The sequence below is a fragment of the Rhamphochromis sp. 'chilingali' genome (assembly GCF_963969265.1).
Source record: "Rhamphochromis sp. 'chilingali' genome assembly, chromosome: 19".
NCBI lineage: Eukaryota > Metazoa > Chordata > Actinopteri > Cichliformes > Cichlidae > Rhamphochromis > Rhamphochromis sp. 'chilingali'.
The window spans coordinates 23,021,763-23,047,978 of NC_137946.1; the positions used below are offsets into that span (position 1 = coordinate 23,021,763).

The 26,216-nt window shown below is 39.4% G+C and overlaps 2 protein-coding genes across 5 annotated transcripts in view; both read left to right on the forward strand.

The window, feature by feature from the left end:
- Positions 1-1,259: 1,259 nt before the first annotated feature.
- LOC308387501 (uncharacterized protein) lies at positions 1,260-12,033 on the forward strand (the record flags this gene model as incomplete). Its single annotated transcript, XM_080867608.1, has 7 exons — positions 1,260-1,273; positions 1,866-1,963; positions 2,214-2,285; positions 8,038-8,343; positions 8,780-8,867; positions 9,197-9,342; positions 11,342-12,033. The coding sequence occupies 7 exons, from the start codon at positions 1,260-1,262 to the stop codon at positions 11,506-11,508; spliced, it is 891 nt and encodes a 296-aa protein (XP_080723734.1). The 3' UTR covers positions 11,509-12,033.
- Positions 12,034-13,654: 1,621 nt separating this feature from the next.
- Positions 13,655-26,216, forward strand: part of sh3pxd2b (SH3 and PX domains 2B) — a 33,807-nt gene continuing 21,245 nt past the window's right edge. For 2 of the 4 annotated variants that reach the window (XM_080866245.1, XM_080866246.1), the window contains exons 1-3: positions 13,657-14,029; positions 16,750-16,830; positions 24,361-24,436. In XM_080866245.1, coding sequence (XP_080722371.1) covers positions 13,958-14,029; positions 16,750-16,830; positions 24,361-24,436 — 229 coding nt within the window. In that variant the 5' untranslated portion in view covers positions 13,657-13,957. Of the gene's footprint in view, positions 14,030-16,749; positions 16,831-24,360; positions 24,437-26,216 lie in introns of all 4 variants that reach the window. The other 2 variants (XM_080866243.1, XM_080866244.1) reach the window with 2 other exon arrangements.

Consider the following 26,216-nt stretch of genomic DNA (forward strand, 5'->3'; position numbering starts at 1 on the left):
GGAGAGGGAGGGAGGGTCAGGAGAATTAGAATGTATTTCAGGTCTAAAGCAAGTGCTGCATTGCTGCAACTCGTATCTCAGGGATGGAGGGAGTTCTAGGGGGAGGCGAGCGGAGGAGAGAAGGTGGGAGGAGGAGGAGGAGAAGGGTTTTGCAGCGAACTGTTGCTAGGAAACACTTGTGGCATCTCTTCTCTGTCTCCTTGAAATGCCAGAACTAACTGACAGAGAAGCAGGAGTGAAATGTCAGTTCTGTCCTCCCAGGAGTTTGAAGAATGTGATACATGTTTTTATTTAAGCAGCCATGTTTATCAAAGGGTTTTCACTGAGTCAACACCAGCCTTTCTTTCATGTTTGAGATGCAGATAGCCTAGCTGGAATTTCTGCTGCTTCATTCTCATTTTCTATTTGCCCAGTCGACTGTCTTTGCTATTTCTCTCACTTCCCTGTGTTTTTTTTCACTTGTTCCCTCCCTCACTCGCTCAGTCTTGAGCACTACCACTTCAGCTCTAATTATTCTCTCCTTTTCTGTTCCCTTGTCTTTTATTAGTCTCCCTAATTCCCTCTCTTCTTTTTCAAATTCCAAGCCATATGGTCTATCAGTGTAATCCTCTGCCCAGATATTTGATTATCAAAGCTGTCTGGCTGCAAAAGGCTCAACTCTTTACCGGCTGCTATTGAATCCATTCCTCTGCTCTCAGTAAATTGTAAATTCAGAGAGAGCAACCAGCTGACCACAATACATCAGTAGAGAAAAATACACTTGGACGTACATACAGAGATATAGCCCTTCATTTTTGAAATTAATTTTGATTGGTTGCTGCAACGAAAGAACCACACATTTATCTCTGTGACTCATTTAAACAGATGTTTGAGTTGTACATCTGTTAACTCAATTACTAATTATTTATTATGAATCAACTCTAAATTCATCACAGCAAGGCCTATTCTGAGGGCTTTTATTAGTTTTTGTAAGTGCAGTAACCACATTTTGGGCATTCCCAGTTACTCAAGACAGAACACTTAGCTCCTTTCTTTGGCTAGAATACAATGTGTGTAACCTCAATTAAACCCTTTTTTCTCATCTCTGGCTTTCCCATTCTCTATTCTGCACAAAGCAATGTCTAAAATAGCCTACATTCACGTGTTTATCCATCCATCATTCATCCATGTACGTCTTTTTCACTCTCCCGGAGGGAGAGGAAGAAATTCATCATTGATTAACTTCCATTGCCTCGCGGAGGCAAATTATGCAATGAAAGATGCCAGTCTCACGGTATGAATATAATAATTTTTCTTTCTCCTTTTTTTCTTTTTTCTTCGTTGTTGTTGTCTCATTAAGCTTGACACAACAGTCAAGCACCTGCTGACTGCACCACATATACTAATGAGTTTATTGGAGGGGTGTAATTGGAGCCATGCTAGGAGTCAGAGTTCAGTGCAACTATGCATAACCTAATAGTGCCAGCGGTTGTTCCCACTACTGTGAAATTGGCAAAACAGTATAAACTTTATTTCTTGGAGACAATAAAAAGAACTTTAAAACAACATTTTTTAAATATTATAAGCATTTCATTGTTATATCACCTGTTGTATATTTAGATTAGCCATAACAGCTGGTGCTTTTCCCAAGTTACTATTTACTGTCTAATACATAAAACGAGTTTTTAACTGAAAGTTCTCAAGTAGATTTAATGTTTACTGAAGCCAAGCTGTGTGTGTGTGTGTGTGTGTGTGTGTGTCCTAATCTTTAGCTTTTAGTGTAGCAGTAGAAAGTAAGTAAACTTGAGCTTTTTGAGCCAGTAAAAGGGTATGCTTTCTAGCAGCCAATGTCAATATTGACAGTTGGGGGATGTCCTGTGGCTCAGGCGTGTAGCTTCCACAGCAGGCTGGTTTTCCAACAGTCCCTTCTTTGTGTTCCTTCCCACTGAGCTGGGAGCCACTCTTCAGCATCTGCACATGACTGGTAAGTCTAGTTCAATTTTCTATCTCTAAAAAGTCTCAGTATTATTCCATCATTTCCGTGTGTTCCTTTGAGATTTGAGACAGATTTCCTAGTATTATATTTTTAAAAAACCAAAACCCAAGCTATATTTTTAACTTTTTTTATTGAAGGATTTAGCCAGATAGTTGATATTGATACAAAGATTACATTTATCGGACACTTGTTTGATTAGATTAAAAACATTTTCTGTTGTTCATTCATCATTCTACAGAGTTTTTTTTTTCTGACCTGATGATGGGAAGACTGTTTAGGATCTGTGTCATATCTGCGCTCTTATTATGCTGTACGTAAGTCACTTTCGTATAAAATTGCCACCTGCAAAATGCACACTATTCTAGCGTGCATCATAGTGTATGGAATATGTCTGGGATATATTAGTAATTGTATTAAGTAGATCATACAGAAATGGACACGTGCATTCCCACAAAATACTTGAATCCACATGCTAAAAGTATGCATTAGGGTACATAGGACACAAATTTTCATTCAGCAGTGTAATAAGATTCCCATTATGGAAACAATAAATGGTGCATAAACATCTGCTTGGCCCTGCAAATTACCATGAACTGAGCCCTATTAGGAGACTGTAAACTCCTGTAAACATGAACCTTGGGGGGTTCGAGCCTATTGCCAGAGAGACTATGAGTTGGCGCAAGTGGATGACACATTTAAAGCATGACTGAGTGCTTAATGCAACATTACATCATTGCATCTAACTAAAAAGCTTAAGGCACAGTAACTCTGGGGGATTGCTGAGCGACATGAAAATGAGACAGCCATCTTTCTACTGAGATGAAAATGATTCGTGCACCACAGTGGACACAACCCTGCAGTTCCATGAGAGGTATCCAGTCAAGTGGAGTTAATGGAAATGTGCTTGCCAATCAGTGCTGTGTCTGTCTTTGCATGTGTTCATCTCTTCAGGTTAACTGTTAGTACCTTAACTGTTAACAGCCTAACACTGCAGCTGCTTTAAAATGTAGTAGAAGCCTGGCAATACATAAACAAACATTTAGTAAAACTGCAGCAAACCTTTAATGCTATCTAATTTTGCTGAGGCAAAAGGCACACTTGCACATGTCAAAAAAATTTGGTCTTTTCTAATTTAGTTCACATGCTGAGGAAAATTGCTTTTCCATGCCACAGCCACAACCATTCTGCCCACTCATTAAGGCCTTCTAGTGATAAGCAGCTTCTTTCAATCACTGAGCCCAATGTGTGTTCTTGTGCCAGGGCAGTGTGATTGAAATATTTTATGTGCTTCTGAGGTTAATGAAGATCAAAGACTCATGCCTGGGCAGGATAATTAGTATGCTGTCAGAATTAAACATACTATGAATAACTGAACTATGACTCTGTCTGTCTATATAGACAAGTAACACCATTCAACCCTGAAAAAAGGCATCCTACAGTGTGTTAAGACTTACTTGGTGACTTTATTAACTAATCAAGAAAATGCAAGAAAAGTTTTTCCCTTAATACCTAAAAACTGCAATTTTGAAGGTGATCCTTTTAAAATAGTGTTTTTTTGTGGGGTCATTTTGAAGCAAACATCTATGTGAAGTATGACAGAATGTAACTGGTATCCCTAATATCTAAATCTAGTTGTAATATAAATAAACAGTCCAGTGAAAAAGTATTTATCCCCCTTCATGATTTCTTCTTTTTTTGCCATAGTTGTCACTCTTATGTGTTTCGTATCATCAAGCAAATTTTAATATTAGACAAAGGTACAAAACAGTGGATTGGACCGAACAGGTTTGAGCTGTGAAGTGATGTGAAAGACATTGTGGATTTAATCTGGGCAGTAGTCAGATGGGACTACAGGTGGGACCGAGGGTGAATGGGAGTCTGAAGAAGAGGGGAAGGTGGGGAGCTGGAGGACTTATTTCCCGCTAAGCATTCCCTAAGAGAGACTTTATTTCCCAAGCCAAGGAACTGATGATGCAAATAAGTGGAAGGATGGTTTTATTCTCTGAGGTGGAATCAGAGGTGGAGAATTAATGGGACATTGTGTCAGGCTTTAAATTATGGGAGCCAGGTCTGTAAGTGATGGTTAGGCTGAATCTGGTAAAAAGCAAAAGTTTAGATGTTTGGTGGTCTGAAGGTAATGGGGGTTGTCATGGTCGGTAAATACAACAAAGAGATGCTCAGCTTGCTCCATCCAGTGTCTCCGTTCTTTGAGGACTAACTTGATGGCCAGCAGTTCATGGGCGCCAACAATGCACTGAGTGAATTTTGCCATTTTTCTGTTGAAATAAGACAACTCCTACCTCAGAATCTGACGCGTCCACTTCCACAATGAACTGCTGAGATGGGTCTGGTTGAATAAGAACAAGGCCATGGCAAAGAGTTTCACTGGAAGGCAAACTTTGGAGAAGTCAGTAATAGACAAGGAGGTTTTCCTTAGGTCATGGATAGAGTGGCAACATTCAAAAAGCATTAGAGCTCTTCTCTCCATTAACATACAGCTTCTCCAGAAGGCATTGGAGGAGCTGCTGGACTTACAGTGTTCTGAGATGGACTTTAAAAATCAAATTGTCATCCAGGTAAACAAGAATAAAACAAAGAAAATCACATTTCAGAAAGTCACAGAGAATGTCATTGACAAGCATTTGGAAAACAGTAGGACCATTGGTAAGACCAAAGGGCATTACCAGGTATAAGAAGTGTCACAGGTGAGTACTGAAGGCTGTTTTCCTTAATGCACAACAGACAGTGTTGGGAAGGTTACTTTTAAAATGTATTCCGTTACAGAATACAGAATACATGCCCCAAAATGTATTCTGTAACGTATTCCGTTACGTTACTCAATGAGAGTAACGTATTCTGAATACTTTGGATTACTTAATATATTATCGTGCTTTTTACAACAACGTGAATGTACTATTGCTGTGTGATTTATTACTATTACTGAAGGTCCGCGACTCCGAACTGTACACAGCAAATTCAAAAGTGTTAAATGTTTTGGTGTTAAGAGTCTTCTTGCAAAAGTAGAGTTAATTTTACTCTAAGTAGAGTCACATTCTTTTAATGTAACTCTGAGGTGTAAAATGATAGTAGTTAAAATCGAGTGTTAAAAATGAGCGTTTCTCTGTCAAATCTGGAGGTGTTACAATGGAAACATTAACTCTTGACCTCTTAACTCTGAACTCCTACAGAGGCTATGACACCAATAGAGTAAATTGACAGACTCCGCCCCCAGCACGGCTCCAATCGAAGCTGAAGTGAAGCCGTTTCAGAACATTTTGCTCTACATATTTGAGTTGTTTGCCATGCTTGGTAAGTCATTTTTTCAAAGATTGTTTCAATTATTATTATTAGCTTTTACTTCTGTGGCTCTTTGGAGTTGAGACAAAGCTGTGTGAAAGGCATTAGCCATGTTGCTCGGTGATAGCATAATATTCTGTTTTAGCTAGCTGAAAGGTATTGTTTGCGGGCAAATACCACAGCCTTGAAAAAAAGCTTGGATGTGAATTTTCAGTCAAACTTTTGGTCAAATACACCTAAAACAATGTCTAGAATGTGAAATGTTGGTATAATGGTGCTGCTTGAAGCCTGAAAACGATCTCCCATAAAAAAAAAAAACGAGCAAACAGCAGTAGCAGGCATCCTGACTGGATTCTACGTTAGCATAGATCCCTCCAGAGTTTTGTGCACACGGTTTAGGTAAAAATTAAAAAGGTTGAGGTTTTACATTTAGTTCAGTATTACCTGTTGCCTGTGTCCTTGTCTTTTGGGAAAAATACTTTACACAAGTAATGTCTCAAAGAGGATTCCTTTTTTTTTTTTTTTTACTGTGCTGCAATTGTTTACTGGATTATTTGTGCCATTAATTAGTGTCAACTAATTGTTATTCAATCTCCGCACAGGATATGCCTGTAAAGATGGAATATGGGGGAGAGCAGAAGTGCGTTGAAGTTCCACAAAGGATGAATGAAGGACATGCATATTGTATTGAAGAAATAAGTGATGAGAATGCTGTTATTTGCATTTACCATGTCAGACCTTTTGATAAACAAAATTCTAATGAAAGTGAGAATATGTACACTGTTACATCTTTCAGAAAATGTTTTGAAATTGTGGTGCACAGTTCAGTATAAATGTTTTTCAAAAACCATTGCGTCTTTTTAGTAAATGTTTATTTCCAAAAGAAATTTCTAGAAGTTCAGAACAGTAAAATTCCCGCTTTTTAGAATGAATTAGAAGATAACTCTTACGTAGTTAAACTAAAATACTCTTTGAGAGTTAATATATAAACTCTTAACACCAAGTGTTAAATTATCAACTCCAGACAGATTTGGTGTTTAACACTAAATCAGAGTTAACGTACCAACCCTCCAAAAAGAGTTAAATTAACACTCTCTGGTGTGGACCCATATAGACACTTTAATAGTGTTGAAATCAAATCCGACAGTGTTAATTTGGACATGCTGGATTTGCTGTGTAGTAAAGGGACCTCTGACTAATACGGCGGGGTCCCTGTCGGCTCATAGCCGAAAAATAGCTTTACTTTGTTGTGTGGGTCAATTTTTCTTGCGAGAGACAGAGAGAGGCGTTGAAAGACTGCTCCAACGGAACTTATTGTTTTCGGAGGAAAACACGAACACGGTGTACAGTCGAGTCTTAATAGCTTACTTACAACTGGGCTCGTCAGGCACTCTTCTTGGCTGCAGTGGTTATTATTATATTTACATGCTTCCAGCTCCCGTTTTTCCTCGACGACAACTCATACCTTTCCACTCGCCTTTTTCTCCCTCCTCGCGCTCACAGACACATAACGTGTATGGCAGTCCATTCTCCCTGCAACACGGACTACACTGCCCGTGATGCTACATTCTTTAGAGCTATGCTTGTAGCATTCTGCCTGTTAGCTTAGCACAACAACAACAACGAAAAGGCGCTCTCTCACCCAGGAAACACACAGTCGCAGAAAGAGAGAGAGAGCGTCGCCCTGTAACCATGGCAACCGTAACGCTGCCGCCTGGAACGAAAGAACGTAGCTGTCAAACAAAACCCAAACAGTCCTGACCCGCGACAAAATGAAACAGGAAAGTACCGCAGTGTAATCCATTTATTTCAACAAAGTAACTGTATTCTGAATACCACCTTTTTAAACGGTAACTGTAACGGAATACAGTTACTCATATTTTGTATTCTAAATACGTAACGGCGGTACATGTATTCCGTTACTCCCCAACACTGACAACAGATGTTATGCATTATGGAGATCCAGCTTGGAAAAAAAAACTGTAGCCCACTGCAGGAGTTCAAAGGCAGATAAAAGGAGCAGTAATGGTACTTATTTTGTGCAAATCTCTGAAATCAATGCAAGAATGGAGAGTTTTCTCTTTCTTCTCGACAAAGAGGAAGCATGCGCCAAAAGGAGAAGAAGACGGATGAATACTTCCATCTACAAGAGAGTCCATGATGTACTTTTCCATTGCTTCACATTCTAGTTTAGTTAAACTGTAGAGTCAACTAGTGGGCAGTGAGGCTTCTGGAAGTAAATCTGTAAAACAATCAAAAGGATGGTGAGGAGGGAGAAAGAAAGCTGGATCGTTTCCGAACACTTCTGCTAAATCATGGTACACTTCAGGAACAGATTATAGGTTAGGTGGTTCAGACTGAGGAGAGAGATTTGGAGGTGAGGCATACTTTAGGCAGTTTTGGTGACACCGTGGACTCCAGCTTGAGATACTTTGCAGCCCCGGTCTATATTGCAATTATGAGTTTTGAGCGACTCTGAATTGGATAAGCAGATGCAAATGGATGTAGCAAAAATGCAAAAAAAAAAAAAAGTAGAAATCAGGAAGGGAGCATATACTTTTTCACAGACTGTAAGTGGTATTAACTGAACAGAAAGAAAATCTGCTGCTTCATATTCCAAATACTGCATAACTCATTCCAAATATCAGTCTCAGAAAAGTTTGATTTAATCCTTCAACCTGGAAATTTTCTAGCCATTCTCTTTTTTAATCCTTTCTCCATTACACTCTTAACTCTAACTCTCATTTCATTTCATCTCTCCCAAGATGTGGTGTTAAGTGGCGCTTTAGAACATGGAGAGAGAAAAAAGGAACAAATTCAAAGCCCTGACAAGAACAGCAGCAGACTCAAGGTGAAGGGAAATTTCACAAGTTCTAATGACAGGAGGCCAAAGGCTGTGACTCCAGGAAAGAAAGTCAAATCAGGAAGCAAGAGAGTGTTCATGGGACCTAGAAGTGACATCAGCTGCACTAGATTGGGAGGCATCTGCCAGCCAGTCCGTTACATCTGCCAAGACCGATACCTCAAAGACAAGTGTTCAGGGGCCAAGACGCGCCAGTGCTGCATGCCAGGTATGATAGAAATATGCATCTGCCCATATCGAAATGTTACAATAACACAAACCTCCTGCAAACTTCTTCAGATGGTCACAAACACACAGCTCATTCTTTTTTTCTGCCAAGAAGGAATTAAAATGGATTTGCAGAGTTTTTTTCAAGTCTGACTCATGAAAACGTTATTGTGGGAGTGAGGCTGTATGTGTGGGTAACACAAAACTGATGGAGAAGACATCAGTAAATGACATTTGAATAGTGCCTTTCTGCTGTAATTGGCCTTATTTCCACATGAATAGAGCATGAGTCACAGTCAGTGGATGTTAAAACATATTTTTAAAAATATCGTCTTTATGCTTGGCCTTTTGGCGTGCAGTGCTGCAGCTTTTAATATGGTGCCTATTTTGGAAGGAGAAGTATTATCTAACCTATTTCATTTTACCTCTCTCTGTAGTCCAAGCCTGGAGCATGCTTTGTGCCGGTCACCACAACAGAGTGAGGGCTTGTGATGCGTACGGCTGTGGAGCTTTTAACTCCCAAAGGTGACTAATCCTGATCAGATCTTTATCTCAGAGCCCACAGAGGATTACTCATACTGCAACATGCAGACGCTGATACTGCCCCATGTCTAGTTTTGTATAGTATCCAAGCCTGATCCCTACAATGACAAAGCACATTTTTACCAAACCACTTGGAATTAATGATGAGTGAAGCTTTGTCTGGGTAGAAGGCTGACTTTCTGTAGACAAAGATGATGTCCAAATAACTAATCAGAGATTTTTGTTCTGGCCAGATTAAGATGACTAATTGAATCTAGCCTTTTCTGATGGCAAACTAATGCCAGTCTCCTCTGTCACATGTCTTTTTACAGAGGTAATGGCCTTTATAAAGCAGTGGACCTTGTATGTGATGACTATTCGATCATCAACACAATATTTTCAGGCTCTCTGGCCGGTCCAGTGAGTCGGAAAGACCCAGCTGGTTATCAGTTTGATGGAGTCAAACTCCTCAGTGATGGTAAGAGGGACAAGATGCTAGCACAATACCTGAAAGTTAGCAAAGCAAGGAAAATTACAGTGTTTTTAAAACTGTAGATGTGAGTCTCAATCAAAATAAACAGGACAAAGACTTTGCAGGTCTTTACCGATTCCTGTACCAGATAAAGACCTATTTCAGTAGATATTTAGCACATCATTAGGATGAATCAGTGACTGCATGAATAGCTGTACCCAAACATACGTCAAATCATCCAGTACTTGTCTAAATATTTCAGTTGGAACCAAAGTGGCAGACCAGTCAAATGGCCTACCAGAATATCATTCAAAGACCCATGTTGTTAGTATGGCCATAAGTCGGTGTGCAAGTCTGTTTCAATTTCTAAAAAATTCAATTTAGAAGTCCATTGAGATATTTTTATAACTGAAAATAAGCATAAACCAGGTTTAATTAAATCCTTGTAACCTTGTAGTGTTGCCTGTGAATTCCTTTAATCTACTGTATAGTTCCATGGCTAGGGCAAAGGCGAGGCCATGCTATTATGGTAGAGGCATTGCATGAGAATGAAAAGGAATGATTTAAAGGGATTAGTTAAGGTGCTGAAACGCGAGCGGAGACTGCATTGACCTCCTGATAGCCCCTAAGATCGGGGTCTATGTGAAACCCCACTAAAGGCTGTTCATGAGTAATGACCCCCCATAAGGGCCATCATTAGAGAAAAAAGGGAATGCATCTGTGTATGTGCCTAAAATACCCATGTATTCCTTTGCGGTGTATACCTATTTATATGTGTATATGTGCTCATGCGTGGTAATGTGTTTTGAGACCATCCTGAGCTGATAAGGTGCTGGAATGATGAGTAAACATCATTAGTCCTCATTCTGCCTCTCACCTTATAATTGAAGTGTATTATCAGAAGAACACATGTACTGTCAGCTCCTTTCATCTCCGGGTAAAGCACAGACATGATTAGACATCACAGAGACACATTACCTCACCGTGATGCCCACATTAATGCTGAGACACTGATCATTAAGTGTTTTTAAGATTTAATGATGTTGGTGAGTTTGCTGTAGAACTACTTTTAGGTTGTTTGTTTCTAGGTTGGCAGCCGGCTTGTTTAGGTGGATGGTAAAGGCGAGATCTAAGGTTTTTTTTAGGGTCTTGAGCCTGCATTTGTAACATTTGTAAACGCTGGAAGAGGATTTTAGCTGCACAAGCGAACTATTCATATGCCAACGATAAAGTGAATGCTAAACCCACCTTACCACAGCTATATCCTTCAGCCAAACTAGGGAAATAAGCTAACAGGGTAAAACCACAAGTTGAAAGTCTTGGAGTTTCAGGCACGAGCTTATTACCAAGCCAACCTTCTTCCATCTTGGGAATATTGCCAAAATCCACCCTTTGCTCAGTCCGAAAAACTTGTTCATGCACTCATCTCTTTTAGTTTGGATTACTACAATGCACTTTTTTTCTGGTCTGCAACTTAATCAGAATTCTGTTGCAAGCTTAGTAACTAAAATGCATAACAGAGGGCACTAGTTTTATTAGAGCTACACTGGCTTCCCAATTCTACAGACTTGATTTAAAAATGCTCTCACTTATATAAAATCAAAAAGCCAGACTCACACTCTTATCCCCCACACCCATCTGTCAGATATCCAATACTCCTCACAGAGAAAAACTGGAAATACAGCCATTTTGCTCTCAATTTCTGGATCAGACTGCTGGAAAACATTAAGGAAGCAAACTCTACAAATAACTAGAGTTAACAAGCTCAAAATGAGGCCGTCACATTCATACAGAGCATTTTCCTCATCAGTTTCATATGATTTACATGTGATTGATAGCAAGTTATAAAACAGTAAACTCAAACTCTTTGGTGTGTAGTCAATAAGCACTTTATTCAGCTGAGTTAGCTTAAGTCATTGATTTGTCTGAGCATTTTTTTAAGGGTGATATTAAGGAATTAATGCCCACAAAATAATTGATTTATATTTGTTTTGGTCCCATTTAGTACACTGCGTGAAGATCTTCAACATCCGTCCTTATCGTTACTCCGGCCCGGTAACTCAAGGAGAGGCCTTGGGCTATTTACTGCCACTGCAAGAACAGTTCCCTGGCATCACATCACACCTGGAGCTGCAAATGTGTGATGGTACTGATCCTTCACCCTTCATATAAACCTTTATTTCCATGTGTTATACAACTGAGGCACCATGCGTCCTTGTCTTTTTTACGTGGTGCATGCCCCTGCACATAAAATCCCTAATGCTAATAAGAATTTATATAGACTTATTTGCTTTCCGATTTCTTACTATGAGCAACTTTTACTTGGCTACTCTGACACTTTTTGTAAGTGTTAATTCTTCTTATTCTCTATTATAGCCATAAAAAAATGTTGGTCTGTATTTTTACAATAACTTAACAAAGATGCATTGTATTGTTTTTCTTACAATAACACTTATTTAAAACACATTTCTACAAACTTGTGATGACCAGCGTTACTATACTTGATAACTGTCTGTCTCCATTTCTCAGTTTTTACAACCATTTAAATTTTTTGTAATACTTTATATCGAATACAAACAAAAGGATGTTTTCTAAAAAGTTACGAGTCATATGTTTAACATTTTCCTTCTCCTTTTCTGTGAAAAATGTCCCATCTCACATCCCATCACTCATAACCGTGACTTTATTTTTCAACAATGGAATAAATATAAAGTTTCATTTCTTCTTTTGTCTGAAGTGCTTTCTATTTCAAAGTTAAAAATGAGGCTGTCAAATATTTTCCCCATCTTAAAAATAGCAAGTTTATTCAACACAAACTTTATTCAATTTTTTTAAATTATATTACCAATATCTTCCATCATATTCATCTGATATCTACAGATGGGGAGATTTCCACATGTACAGTACTAATGTAATGAGTATGGCACACCAAAAGATGGAGCTATTTTAAAACAAACCTGACACTGGCCCTCAGCAGTCATCCTGGTGACATATCAGCAAAGAAATGTTGACCGTAACTGCAAGTATTCTGAGTTTGTACAAATCTAAATACTAAACAATAAACCATAGAGTGATAGTGTTGTGTTACCAGGATGGAAAAATAAATATTAACACATTTCCAGTTTACTAATCACATCATCTTATGACTAATAATCACATCGAGACACAGGATATCACTTCATGTTTTAAAGTCTGATGTGTGCGTGTTAAGGCATTTCCCACTAACATATGACTCATTCAAGCATTTAAGAGTTTCTACCTTTGCATTAACAACTTGTTGGTGATTTCCAAAGAGCAGTTAAAACATGGCCTCCCCATGTTTTACACCTTCTCTGTACCTGCTGACAAGGATTTCATACAAAAGTGTTCAGTTTAGGTTCATAATGCCATAAGGCCTGCTACCACTGGTTTTCAGAGTAATTCTTGTGTTATTTGGCATCCCTCAGCCTTTTCTCCCCCGGTGCTCTTTCTCACCCTTCCACTGAGATCATTTCTTGTGAGACCTCTGCAGACAGTAGATGTATCAAGTGAGGGCCGGATGGATTTCCCACGACCTGTGTCAGGTCTTTTATGGATTTCTTTCTTTTTTCCCCCCTGTTTCCTAAAGACATAACTTTCAGACACTCAAGTCTAGATATTTCTAGGCCTAACACTTCAATTTTGTGTTATCTTTGGCAATTTTCAGAGATTTAACTAAAGAAATGGAAGAAAATTATGTTTTGCTAGTAACTAAGTGTCTTAAAAATACAATTTAAAACTGCTTTTTTTTGGGGGGGGGGGTTGCTAAGTTTAGTGTTATATATAGACAGCACTGGTTCATCCCAAGAGTGCCTATCTCTTTGATGATTGACTCAAGACTTTTGCACAGCACTGTATATCTGAACGATGTCCTCTGTAGTTTGTAGTTAGCATATGAGTTGAAAAGTAAGCTCAGACTCAAGCCATCTGATTCAGACATCTGCAGCTCAGCTGTACGCACAGTGAGACAACATCCACTCTTAACTGTCATTTAAATTGCATCAGTGTTATTATATTGCTAATGGAGAGCGGTTGGTCGCAAAGAAGGCGAACATTCAAAGTTGCGACAGAGAATTGAAATAAATAGAATTCCAATTTAGTGAGAAATGGGCAAAGTTCGCTCTCCTTAAGTGCTCTTGAGCACGCAGTTTTTGAGTGCTGTCATATTGATTAAAGCCTAACATCTAGCTCTAAGTGTGCAGACTGAAGCCCGAGTGTTCCTGCAGACTGTGGTTTTGCTCTGAAGCTGGAGGGTTGGTCCACGAAGCGTCCCAGTTGCTCAAATGGGAGTAGGCGAGCTGGGATAGGCTGGGAGTTTGGTCGGGGCAGTCAGCGGGTCGGGACAAGGCATGAGAAAGGGGGGGAAAGGAAGAACCGATTATTAACTTCTGGCTTGCGAGAGTCTGAATGTTGGACAGGAAATTTTGACGTGGGCAGCTTTACGGGGAGAAAAAAAGGCGTTTGTTCAGATCGATCCCAGCCATTCGGATGACAAAGAAGCGTCGCAGTGTAAACTTTTTCAGCCGGGTGTGATCGCTCGAAAAAAAACCCGACAGGGATATCTGCTTTTTTTTCAACGGATCCGTAAAAAGAAGGGGACATCATGCCACGGCGCACCGTGCAAGAAGTAACTGTTCAAGATGTCCAGAAGCGGAGGAATCCGAACAAACACTACGTAAGCCTTTTGTGTAATTACCACAACCGTGTGATTTGTTGCGTGAAATGTGCAACAGATCGCGGATATTCCGCAGTCTCCCCCTTTGTCCTGTTGGGAAAAGTAAAAAACAAAGAGAGTGTCAAATTACAGCTGACCAAATCAGCCGAAACGGTCAAGCAGACTTTATTAGAATATGATTTCTGAAAACTTCAGGTCATGCTCAGACTATTTAAATCTGTTGGGATCTTTATTCTTAAGACCAGTAACGACCGACATCAAGATTTACGCTGTTATATTTCAGCAACCTGTACAGTGACCCAAAGTCAAAAGCTCTTGTGTTGTTATCGTTTTTCAGATTGTTTTTGACCTAATAAAATGCTCATTTAAAAAAGACGTGAGGATATCATTAAGAAGCATTCGAGTGGCGCCGACTCACGTGACCTATGACCCCTTTTCTCAGTGTGCATTTTTTTTAAGTGACTCCCAGAATCACATGCATGTGACCGTAGCCATTGCAGCACCTTACCACTGAAGCCTGCAATGGTGGAAGAGCCCAAGAAACATAATATACAGTCAGCCCAGTCCGCTAACTATCCACACTGGCTAGTTGCCACTGGTAACCAGGAAGTAGGCTATGACTAACATTGTAGGCTATGACAAGTAGGCTATGACTGTGTCAGATATTGTCATTTTTTTTATTACTATTTTTAAAAATATATATATTTTCAGTTTAGAGAGTTGTGTGTTTCTTTTCCAGTCAACAGTTGGCGAAAGGGAGGGAAAGAAGACGAAGAACTTGGGAATAATTTTCTTTTCTTAATAACCAGACCTTGTGTGGGAGACGAGAATGTCATCAGGACAAAGCCTCTTTTTTTCATAGACAGTAGAGCTTTTATTAGTGACTAGTGAGAGCTAAATGTGGGTGTATTTGCCTGCAATCCTGCACTTAGTATAAAGTCACACATATGACATCACTTGGTGTAGTTGGCCAGAGAAAGAGAGAGAGTCGCAGCCAAGGCCTTAGCAGGTGTTTGTGTTAGTTCCGTGTACATGTTGTGTCACTGTGTGTGTGTGTGTGTGTGTACTTGTATGCATCCATATGGGTGTGCAAATTTAAACCGGGGGCTGAAGGACCAGCAGACCTTGTACCGCTGTGAGTGTTAGTGGTCAAGGGCGCAGAGTTCTTGTGGTCCTGTGTCTTCTCCATCTGTTCGTTCAGTCTCTGGTGTACTGTTATTTTATGCCTTTTCTCTCTTACACAGATCTCAAGGTTCCAGGAAATTTAAAGTCTCAGGTCTGAACATGTAGCTTGAATAGCAAAAAGCTGCGTAAGGCTTGTCTGCTCACCAGAGTTCAGTATATCCTATAGAATTTCTAACACAAAGCTCTAATTCTTAAGAGATATCTGCAAATATCTAATGGCTGAAGTTTTTTTTTTGAACTTGGAACTTTAATTAGGAGGGTTAGTTATGTTTTTTTGTATCAGCTCCTGTTTCCTATGAGTTGTTGCAAATTAGTTTGGATAACAAATATTTCTTAATTAGTTTTATCTGCAGCAAGGACACAACAGGATATCTTCGCACTGATTAGTTTTTCTTCTCATTGATGAGTAATTTAATTCTAGTAGTTGGTCAGACAGAACCTGAACTAGTCTTTTTGGGGAATCTTCTTTTGTTTAATGAAGATGGCCTTGCTGCTTGTCTGTATAGCTCCCGTAGTTGATCAGTCCATCGTAATATCGGATTCGAGTCCACCGAAAAAAGAGAATGAGGCCTGAAAGGGTCTGGGATTGGGGCCAGCAGCATTTAGCCAAACACAGCAAGCCGCAAGGGTGTTTCCAATCACCTCCCTGCGTCTCCCCTTTCATTCTTTAAAGAACCAAATCAAAATCTGCTGCTGTCCCCAAACTCTTGACATTATTTAAAGTGCATTATGATTTACTGTTTTAGATATATGTCTGATTGAAGTTGCAGCTGCACCTACACAGTCAACCTCTTTTTATCTAACCTAGTGCTGCCCATGTTAGAAAGGTAGCACAAACTTTGTGGGTTTTTTATGATTATTATTATTATTATTTCACTCTTCTGCATGTATACAATTATGACAAACAATTATGTTTTCTACAGCAGGAAGTGATGTAACTGCACTAGGAAGTGAAATCATCTGATATCCTTGTTCTTTTCATGTGAACGGATGATGACATTGGGGGCTTTTCATTAGCATGACTCCTGACTTCCCGCACTCAAGTCTGTCTTAGCTCCTCCCAGCTATGGCATGTGGTAGATGTGATGGAGGAAAGGAGAAGTTGGTGGTTTCAGGGTGTTTTAAGTGGAGCAATTTGCTCATAATGGATGGAAGTGTGGCATTTAAATGTCACGACACAAGACTGGAGACTTCTGTGTAGGATGCACCTGTGTTTCCTTTTGCAAGGTTTCTCTGAAAGCCTCCTCTTTCTTTATCTCCTTGAGGTGCATTTAAGGGACCGGAGAGCAATTCTTGGGTCGCTGGAGGCAGTGGGATGTGGGGAAACATATGTTACAGTAATGAAAACCACTCAGTGACAGCTGCGTGATGCTGCCAGAGAAATGGGATGTCTGCTATATGCAGCCCTCTCTAGGATTCATAACACTCCCAAATAATGGTAGTGACTGAAGAGTGATGCCCCAAGGGCTTTAGTTTTTCACAATAATAGCTGTGCATTAGTTTCAATGTTATTTTCCTTTATTTTGCGTTGCCAGGTTTACATCATCAAAGTGTCCTGGAGCGATGGCAGTACAGAAGCCATTTACAGACGCTACAGCAAGTTCTTTGACCTGCAGGTGAGTGAGCCACTAACTGTGTGCGTGTGTGTCGTCATTTTTGAGTTTCTTTTAATAGTTTTAAATGTGTTCTTTCACTTTTGTCGTTTTGGGGGACTTTTTTTTTTGTTTTGTGCTAGCGGACAAGTGCACAGGGCAGGAAAGGCATGGAAGCACTGTCTCAGTCATACAAGACTAGTACTTGTAGCCAGCCTCTCCCTGCTCCACCCTTATAACCCTGGTAATTATATTGTGCGAGACGAGTCGGAAAATTCCAGTGAAGTTAATAGAGGACAGTGATGAATGCGACTGTGGCACTGATGACCACAGAAATGTCTGAATCATTCTCAGACGTCATGGTGATGGTGCACGCTGCACAATGAGGGAGTCTTATTAGTATCCTAGTTTCCTTTTGTCTTTTTGAAGGTAATGGATCTGAGGGAGGTGGTGGTGGTGGTGGGGGGGTGGCGGCCCTGGCTGCATCAGACACCAGAACATGGACTCCAGGAAATTCAGAAAGGCAATTACTTTTAATGAGCATGTAGTCAATTTCGAAAAGGCGTACTGTCGGCCCTAATTGGATTAAATTCCTTTTAATTGATTAAGATGGTCAATGCATGGGTAATGAAGTACAGAACTATAGTGCCTCACTGAGTTTTCTGAGGCTGCGTGTGTAGCATTTAACATATGGATGTGAAGTATTCATTTCATTCATTTGACTTGACCCCTAGTAAAGCTGCTAATAGAACCATTATCCATTAATTTTGTTTAATCCATACCACCTTTCTGTTGTTGACACAGTATAAAAGCATGGATAAATATGAGCATAATATTACAGATAATGTCGAAAGGCTGCTCTTTAAACATCATCTGTATTGTATAAATGACTGTATATATGTTAGTTGCATTACAGTTGTGTAATTGGTCAACTACTACACACAACAGGCAACACTTTATTTATAACTCAGACTGTATCAGATCAGTGTTTTAGAATAAGAGCGTATAAGATGTGTTATACATAACAGATAATGGCTCATCTTTTGTATCTCTGTATGGTTTGGTACTAATATATAAAAGCCACATTAAAGTTTTGGCATTTCTTGGAGACAAGTAGAAAATTGTAATACTCTGAATATCATCAGTGTCACTATAAGTTTTATATGCAAATAAAGAGTCACCAAGTGCAACTGCAATGGGTGATTCCAGCTTTTTAAAGTCACCATGCAGCATTTATTCCAAGTTTTCTTTGACCAAGTTTAAACTGTACATTTTGTCCACAGCTGCATCAGGTTACATGACCTGCTGTCATGCTCCATTTTATTGGGCTGACAGTTTTTTTTATACAAATAAAATAAAAAGAAAAAAAGAAAAATGAGCTGCAGAATATTTCAATTTCTCTACCATCTGTAATAATTGCATTACTCTTTAATTACACCCCCAAAACACTAGTTGGTGGTGGTATTATTGGGATGCTGTGTGGAGTATCTTAGTGTAATTCTCAGTGTTACAATGCTGACTAAGCTAACCTTGTTGAAGTCGAATAGCTGAAATTACTATAACACAAAAAGAGAGCAGATTTGGAACAAGCTGGGTTTATACATGGTGGCAGTGCTATGAAAACAGCAGATGGTTGCCCCAGCAGATTACTCACTGCTGTGCAAGTGTCAGCATTAGCAACATTAGGAAGCCAATCAGTCCCAGCCCATCACATATTAACATGCATTGTATTTTAAGGAAGAAAGGTCTCTGTGGGTATTAGTATGCTTTATATTGATTTCCATGATCACACGGTGTCGGTGTATTTGTATCAACTAAAGCAATCACACTAGCTGTTGTCTGCATTGCAGCGTCATGTTGCATAGCTGGAGAGGTGCATGTCAAGCTGCAGGACATGTTAATTAGATTTCCTTGAAATTGAATATATCCAGTGACCAGTTGTGGCTAATCAGCTGGCTTATTCCGATCACTAGCACACTGATACATCCCCCATGTGTCTGATATATTTTTATATTATGTTATCATTTTTCTGTAATCTGTCTAACAGGTTCCTTCATAATGTCTTTCATTATGTGGCTTTGGCTTGTCTTGTAATGCAGATATTAATACATCTCTGGTCATTCCACAGCCTTAGTGTTATGCAGGAAGTGCTAGTCACCACATCCTGTCAACATAACTGCCCTAAGCAGCTGATTCTCTTTCTGCAAACACAGCAGCATGTGCTTTTTGTGTGGCTGGCACAGACTTTGTTGATTTTGCTTCACTAAGGGCTGAAACAAGATATAAAAGCAGTTTTCTCTATTATAAATGTAAGTCTTTTGATGCATGCGCAAAATCAACAATAGCAAGGCTGTTATTTACATATTGAAAATAAAGAACAAATCTTAGGATTAACCATGCAGCAGTAACAAAATAGCAAGTATTTCTTGTTCCTGGCATTCTATCTTTGATCTGACAGATCAATAGCTCATTTCTCTAAGGAAGAGAATAGCTGAGCAAGAGCCAGATGTTCTTGTCACTGAGGATATTTCTGCTACTTTTTTTTTTTTGCACCATCTAGAAATGGAGAATTTTTCTGTTTAATTAACAGCTTTTTTTAATAGATTTTTAACCGTGTTCTCATCAGACAGATTCATCATACTCACAGTTTAAAAACATCAGCTGGGCTGTGACTTAAGCTATATTTACATTGAAAATTGTTACTCAGAGAAAATTAGAAGCCACAGAAAGCCTTTTTTTTTCACATACAGTAAACATCCTCTGTCTGGGTAACAAACACTGAGCATGTGCAAACAGTTACTCACTGAACAGACAGAGGTGTGCCTCCGACAGGAGAGAAAGGCACTTGTGCTGTTTTTGAGATTTTTTTTCCTCAGAAAAACAAGAGGGTAAAGTTGTTCCAAAAGTTAGTAGTTGGCAGTTGTTCCAGAAGTGAGAGGAAGGCCAGAAACGTCAAAAACATGTTTAAAACTAAAAATTCTGTTTATTCTATTTAAAATCATGAATTGACCTAAATTCAGTCCAATTGTAAGAAGCTTAACATTCAACCACGAAACTTAATGTTTGTGTTCGGGAATGCAAGTAAAGAACTTATAACGCATCTTAATCATAAATAACAATGTGCTTTACGCTTGTTTCTCCGCTTTTTGTAAAACATTACATTTGAAAATGTACAGATAATAACAGTTATTATGTTTTAGCATTAAACAAAACATTAAGCAAAACATCACTTAGAGTGTACTGTCTTGATCTTTGTCAGTTAGTGTGTCTGTGTGTGTCTTTGTGGAAAATATCATCCTGGATACACAATACAGTTTAGGGGCTTTTTTGTCTGTCTGTGGATACGTTTTTGTCAACATGATAGTGTCACAGCCATACAAGACACAATCTTGAAACATGACACATCTGCAGCTGAGCTCATGATCAGAGGGGGTGGGGGCACTGGGCCTGGTGTGAGCCCATCCCATGGTGGCTTCTAGTTTCTCTCTTTCTTTTTTTTTTTCAGTGCATTCATCCTAGCAGCTTTTCAGTTTGCTTCCATGTCACAAAGAACAGTTTCCATTCTGCACACGTGTCCATCGAGCTCTACAGGCTTCCTGCATTCCCGCTCGCCTTGGATAGTGGATATATTTCTACTTTAAAGCTTAAGGGGGGAAGAAAAAGAAAACATTATTTGCTTATTCAGAGTTGCACAGCTGTCACATATTTTCCATCTGCAGTAATAAACTCAGCTTCTTGAAACGGGGGTTTGGGGGGGGGGCAGATTATTTGACTTTGTAATATGAAGTTGCCTCTTGCATTCATTTCACAAAGCAGCAACAATGTGATCATTTCTGTGTACTGTAACTATGGCGATATTTTTAATGTCCTCAACAGTTCATTTGAAAGAAGTAAACTGATGACCTGAGAGAATGAGATGGCTAAAACGAAAGAAGAAAAGTTTCATAAAAATGCTGAACTGAGTGTATCAGGATTATCTTGGGTAGATGAAAATAGACAGTTTTCATGTATATAGTCTATATAATCTTCCGGGATTCAGCTAAATGAATGCTAACAAAGCTATACCAAATGTTATCATATTTGTTAGCTTCATTATGTTCTTGTGCAGATTCATCATTCTTGAGAATGGGAGAGGTTTCTTTAGCAGCATGGCACAGATCTCCAGAAAGTGAAGCTTTGAAATGGGAGCTCTACTCTGAACTTTCACCCCCTGGCTTCTTGTCCACGTTGTTGTCTGCGAAATCACTATCTTTGTTCAGGATTACTCATTTTTGAAAAATGGCCTATTGTTAACTGCTGAAGAGATGACGAGCACAATTGAAACCATTTATTTTTCCCATGTCGTGCATGTTTTCACTTTATGCATTCGAGAAACTGAGGGATCAGAAACCAAAAGATCCTCTGAAAATTGGTATTGCTGTAAATTATGAATGTTTATAAGGCATTATCTGAAATTTGTTATAATTTTTTTTTTAAATGAGACACATCATGGTGAACATTGCATTGATACTGCACATACCTTCTATTTTGCCCATTGCCATCTTGATGTTTTTGACAAGCAAGACGAGGATCTGAATGTGAAGCTGCATGTTCATTGAGTCAGTCACAAGTGATAGGAAGCAGAAGTTACAATCATCCTTTATATTGCTTATGGCTGAATGGTAAATGGTAAATGGCCTGCATTTGTATAGCGCTTTTCTAGTCCCTAAGGACCCCAAAGCGCTTCACACTACATTCAGTCATTCACCCATTCACACACACATTCACACACTGGCGATGGCAAGCTACATTGTAGCCACAGCTGCCCTGGGGCGCACTGACAGAGGCGAGGCTGCCGGACACTGGCGCCACCGGGCCCTCTGACCACCACCAGTAGGCAAACATGGGGTTAGTATCTTGCCCAAGGATATTTGGCATGCAGCCAGGAGGCAGCCTGGGATCGAACCACCGACCTTCTGATTAGTGGCTGACCTGCTCTGCCACCTGAGCTACAGCCACCCCTAAGGCTACTGCTAACAGTAGCCAGAGCAGGTCTGCTGGGTAAACTAAGCCCTCACACATAGTTACCGCATAGTCATTACCCCAAGCATCTTTTTCTGCATTAGAGAACAAGTGTTTATCCGTTGGGATTCTTCATTCTTCATTTGCCAAGTTACTGTGTTAATATGCTTTCGTCTAATTACTTAGTATTAATTAGTCAGTGTTAGAGCTAATTACTATCGCATAATACCGTGGTTAACTTAAATACTTAAAAAAACACCAACAGGTTAAAGAACTCCACAAATGTGAATGGTAACAGTATGTTGCCATGAGAACAGTTTCCCCACAAAGGGTTAAAAAATGGTTTCAGGCTTAATTATGCAGTGAACTGAGTCAGAGAATGTCAGGACTATTGAGACAGGCAAAGAGAGCAACAATTGTTCATGGACCTTTTTCATGCTCAACAGTCTGGAGCTTCTTAGGTCTTTATTTGGTTTTTGATTAAATACTGGTGATGTGGTTTAAAGGGACATAGACAAGACAAATTACAGTCCCTTGAAACATTATGTGACTGTAAATCTGCAAGCAAATGCTGGATGAAATAACAGTGTTTAAAAGATTGCAGGATCATAATAGCCTGGGAATGTAGCATGTAGACAATGTAGAGTTCTGTTCAACTGAGACCTCAGAGCACTTGTGATGCTTGCAGCCGTTACTGGTGTGTTAGTTTACTATTAATATTATTATTATTAACAGGGAGTCTGATTTAATAGCTTAAGAGGAAGCCTGTTACACAGTGGTCTGGATCTTGCAAGATATATTGGCATGATTGTCTGATCTGAGGGGTTCGGGTGCAGAATAAGGCATTAAGACTTTGGAGCTACAAAGTGGGGCCATTTCATCTAATGATTTACAAGTAATCAATGAAAACTTAAATGCGTCTGTGTTGTGAATGGGACGGCAGTGTAATTCTGCTAGGACTGGAGTAATGCGTTATCTGTCTTGCTGGCTGCATTTAACTGAAATCCGTTAAATACATCAGTTAGGCACGTATGCAGTGAGTGGGAATAATCAGCAAACAGGAGAAAATGGTGCGGGGTTATGGATAGGATGTTCAAGTATGTCATTGAAGAGTATTGGTCTGACCTTGGAAATATTTCTAATCTGTACCAAAATGAACGTAAGATATGTTGTTTGGAGTCAAAGTGTAGACCAAGAGAGTCAAACTGTATTCAGTGTTTCCATTAAAGAGTTTCTTTACAGAATGTTTGCAGGATTTTTCCTTAAATTGTGGAGAATCATAATATTTTCTAAACACCTTTTATCAGGTGAAGAAGCACATAGATTTGGTTGGGGGTATTTTAGATTTTGAAATGAACTTTTAAGTAAATAAATGAATATATTCATTGTATTCCGAGTGCAGTGGAACAGGCACAGAAATAAAGTGCCTAATGTAGAATTTTGGACTTGCATATGTTTATCTATACAATACTAACACATGACTGAGATAAACTCCATAGCACATAACTGAAAAAACCACATTTTTAGAAAGTTAAAACCATATGCAGCTTTCCTCTCCTCTGCCTTAGCCTGTCATCCTCACCCCTGTCGAGGATGGATATTTGATGTTGAGTGCATGATGTAAATGGTATGTTGAAGAGATGACTTGACTCGCTCCATATGCCTTTTCTTGTTTGACTGCCTCTGATTACAGAGCAGATACAAGTCTTAGAGTAGACACAGGGACTGGGGCGTGTCTGCACTCGCAGTCAGACACATGGGAACAATTACAGTGTGTGGGGTACTGGCTCCTCTCTGTTTCTCTGTCTCCTTCCCTCACTCTGTCTCTTTTGTCTATGTCAGGCCATCTTTTTGTTTATACAATCCTACTCAAGGTGGTACTGATTCACCGACTAAGCATCTGACTATTTGTCTTGTGATGCATTTCAAGAAAGTACGGAACTCCAGTAACTTGCTTGACTCATGTTCTCTTACTATTCCTGCTTTTGTAGATGAAAGGGATCATTTTTCGGTTCCTTTTATTCGTTTTCATCATATAAAATACAGATTTAGCTTTATTGAGTAAATTAGTTAAATTGCTGTAGCACAGTATTTTGATTTGTAATTAAGCTTGTATTTTATGAACCAGTTTTTGGATTGACCTTCTTGTGATTTCAGGTTTTAACTTAAGGAGAAAAAAAAGCTATAAGAATAGGCTGAGTTTCAGTAAGGTAAATATAAGACTGTTGAACTTCTTCGCTGCCACTGCTTTCTAGCCTTTTAAAAATCATGGCAAAGGAAATGTTCCACTATGTCAGCGGTGGTGCTCCTTAGCTACAGCTACAGCAACATGTGAAGTAGAGGGGGGAAAACCATACCATCTGCTCAGTACATTTATAATTATTGGCAGATCTGCATTTATTGGCCAAATTCCTTGTTGGAACTGCTGATTTGTTAAAAAAAAAATCATCAGTTTCTCTTAACCACCCTCAGCTGTCCTGTGTATGTATCCTGCGTGTGTGAGAATGTAAAAACCTTACATGCTAATAACTTTGATTAATCATCGCGTTTCAGATGGAATTGCTGGACAAATTCCCAGTGGAGGGAGGCCAGAAAGACCCTAAGCGCCGGATCATTCCATTCCTGCCAGGTAAGAGTTGAACACACAGTCCCTCAACGACCAATCACAGAAAAAAAAGAAATGGCACATAACTGGGCATTATTAGGAATAAATGGAGAATACACCATTTTTACAGGCCATCCCAATTAAACTTACCTGATTTAAATTTGTCTAATCTTCCCTTCAAGGCTGTCTTCTGAAGGCCTTGTGATCCACTTCTAGTGCTATTTTTAGAGTCCTTCCTGAAAATCCCATCATGACCACTTATTTTGGGTGCTCTGTGACTTCGTCATGGACCTCAAATGTGTGCAGACAGCAAAAATTTACTTTCATTCAGCAGTTTTCAGTTGAAAGGCCCACGTTTCCCAAACCACAGTGTATCAGGAAACCAGGGTCATGCTCATCATTTTGTTTGACATTCACTGGTTGTGCAGCGTGAATTTGTCCCTTTGTGTAAAGCTGAAGGTGTCGAGCTCTACTTCAATGTCCCGAGGCGTCCTTAGTCCATTAGTTTTCCATTTATGTCCTGACGAGTCTGGTCACGCAAACCTGTGTCAGTTCCTACCGGCCCTACTCAACCAGATTTGCTTCCCTGTCACTTTCTCCATAAAATCAAAATCACATTTAAGGATCGCTGTCTTGACATACTGACAGAGATTCAGCATGCAACACAGAGGTAAAGTGCAAAGGCACAGAATGAGATGTCCATAAAGTGATTGAGGGAAAAATCGGCCAGAATTAAATCAACAAAGTTTAGATTTTTAAGGGCTGATTCACACAGAGCGATTTAACCACAGCTCATGTGCTTATAATACGGAAAGGTTTTTGAACTCCTGTGTCGTGTCCTTGCTGCAGTGTCACGTCCTTGTATTATGTGTGCTCCCTTTGATCCTTCAACCAAACACACTGGGCAGCAATGACTTACTGATGATGACCTTTAAATGAACTGGAGGAAAGCCGAGTTAATCTTTTACACGTGCGCTTAGAAACCAACTAGAACAACCTGAAGCAAAGGTGTTGGGCATAAGCATATTGTTTCTGCCACTAAGCAAGAATATTTTAATGCATGTACTTTTTAAGCATTGGACTAAACCACATTATCTCAGCAAATGGCCTAAAGACACATTATACCATCTATGTGAATCAGTGCTGGAGCCTTTTAGAGAAACAGACTATTTGCCAGTGTTGCATGTATTTTTAACAGAAATCTGAATGTTATACTCCATATTCATTATGATAATCCCAACTCAGCTCCATCATTCTCCTGGCTGAATCATCATTGAGAGAACTGGCTAAAATATCTTCTTTTTAGTTTTCACTATTTTTTTTTTCTCAAATACAAATGGCAACAAAGTTTGTTTTGAAAAAGGGGCTTTGGGTGTACTTGACCAACTTTTGAGATCCTGCTGAAAGTAATCCTTTATGAAAGGAAGAAAATCCTTAATGTCAACCCCACCCACATCTCCCCCACCAGGCTTGGGATGTGTGGGGGTTAGGGTTTTTTTTTTTTTTCTTTAAATGCCCATGCAAGTCTGGAACTCATTGAGAGGATGCTCATACAAAAACACACATGCATTCACCCCGTTTGATGAAATCTAAGTAGGAAAGGAAGGAGAGGGAGATTTTTTTTTTTTAAAAGATTGCTTTTCATACCATCCTTTTTACATCTAAGCACTGCATACTGATGCATTAAACATCTACATTGAACTCTGAGCGTGTGCTTCCTGTTTTTATTGCCTGAATAAATTTAGTGCCGCTGAGGATGGCACTAAAGTGCTGCTTCTTTGGTGCTGCTAAGGCACCACAAGTA